Source organism: Cystoisospora suis, assembly GCF_002600585.1.
Source record: "Cystoisospora suis strain Wien I chromosome Unknown contig_6273, whole genome shotgun sequence".
NCBI lineage: Eukaryota > Apicomplexa > Conoidasida > Eucoccidiorida > Sarcocystidae > Cystoisospora > Cystoisospora suis.
The window spans coordinates 33,281-34,207 of record NW_027159062.1 but is presented as its reverse complement, the minus strand read 5'-3'; the positions used below and the strand labels follow the sequence as shown (position 1 = coordinate 34,207).

At 49.5% G+C, this 927-nt stretch overlaps 1 protein-coding gene across 1 annotated transcript in view; it reads left to right on the top strand.

Annotated features, from left to right (window-relative positions):
- Positions 1-916, top strand: part of CSUI_009893 (uncharacterized protein) — a gene marked incomplete at its 3' end in the record, with an annotated part of 1,251 nt that extends 335 nt beyond the window's left edge. Inside the window, exon 2 of the mRNA XM_068070002.1 lies at positions 257-916. Coding sequence (XP_067918026.1) covers positions 257-916 — 660 coding nt within the window. The remainder of the gene's footprint in view (positions 1-256) is intronic.
- Positions 917-927: the final 11 nt, after the last annotated feature.

Here is a 927-nt window from a genome sequence, read left to right as displayed (position 1 = left end):
TCTATCTTTGATCTATCTATGCCCCGTGCTTCATATGTGGTATGTGCTGCGTTCCGTGTCTCCGCGTGAGTAAGGGTGGAGCTCCTTATACGTGCTTTACGTAAGTCTTTTCATCTTCAACAAGATAGGCCTTCATACAGCTCTCTCTTGTTTTCGATCTATTGTCTTATGATCTTCTCTCCTTTCGATTTGAAATGTCCCTTTTCTTGCGTCTTACTTCCATCTCGAGTTCTCATTCTCCCATCTGTTTAATCAGGATACAGCACGTGAAAGGGACGCTGCGATCATTACCTCCCAAGCCGAGAAGTCCAAAGCATCAGAGCCTTCTGCGGATGATGGCGATGCTTCTGCGCCCTTGGTCCAACCTCCCTCTCCATCCTCGACGGGAGTCGAGCCCCGAGAGACATGGAGAGGTGGTCTCCGCAATAAGCTAACTAAGCTGCTACTTGCGTCTGGTCTTGGAGAAGATAGAGGAGGCGAGAAGAACATCGTCGGAGGCAAGGCCAAGTTAACAGGACGTATGAGTAGTCAGAGTCATGATCCAGATGGTCCTTTTCGCACGCATGCACCAGGGGGGGGTGTCATGACACCGCAAGAAGAAGAAGAGATGCAAGAGGGAGAGAAAAGAGATGACAGCGGCTGCTCTTCACACATTGCGACACTTGTACAGAATACACCTCGAGGGACCTTGCTAGTAACGCCGGGCGAAGGATTAGGGAGAGTAGTGACTTCAGAGATGCTGTTGTCTTCAAGGTCTTATCAAGAAGCAGATCGTGAATATGATAGAGATACAGCTATAAGAAATCTACACAGATTGAGCGCTGTCGATCCACAGCACCTACGGAGTCCCTTCGAATCTCGAGATGCCTCCTATCAACTCGAAGATACACCCCCCCCGGGGGGTGACGAAGAAGAAGAGGAAAGAGA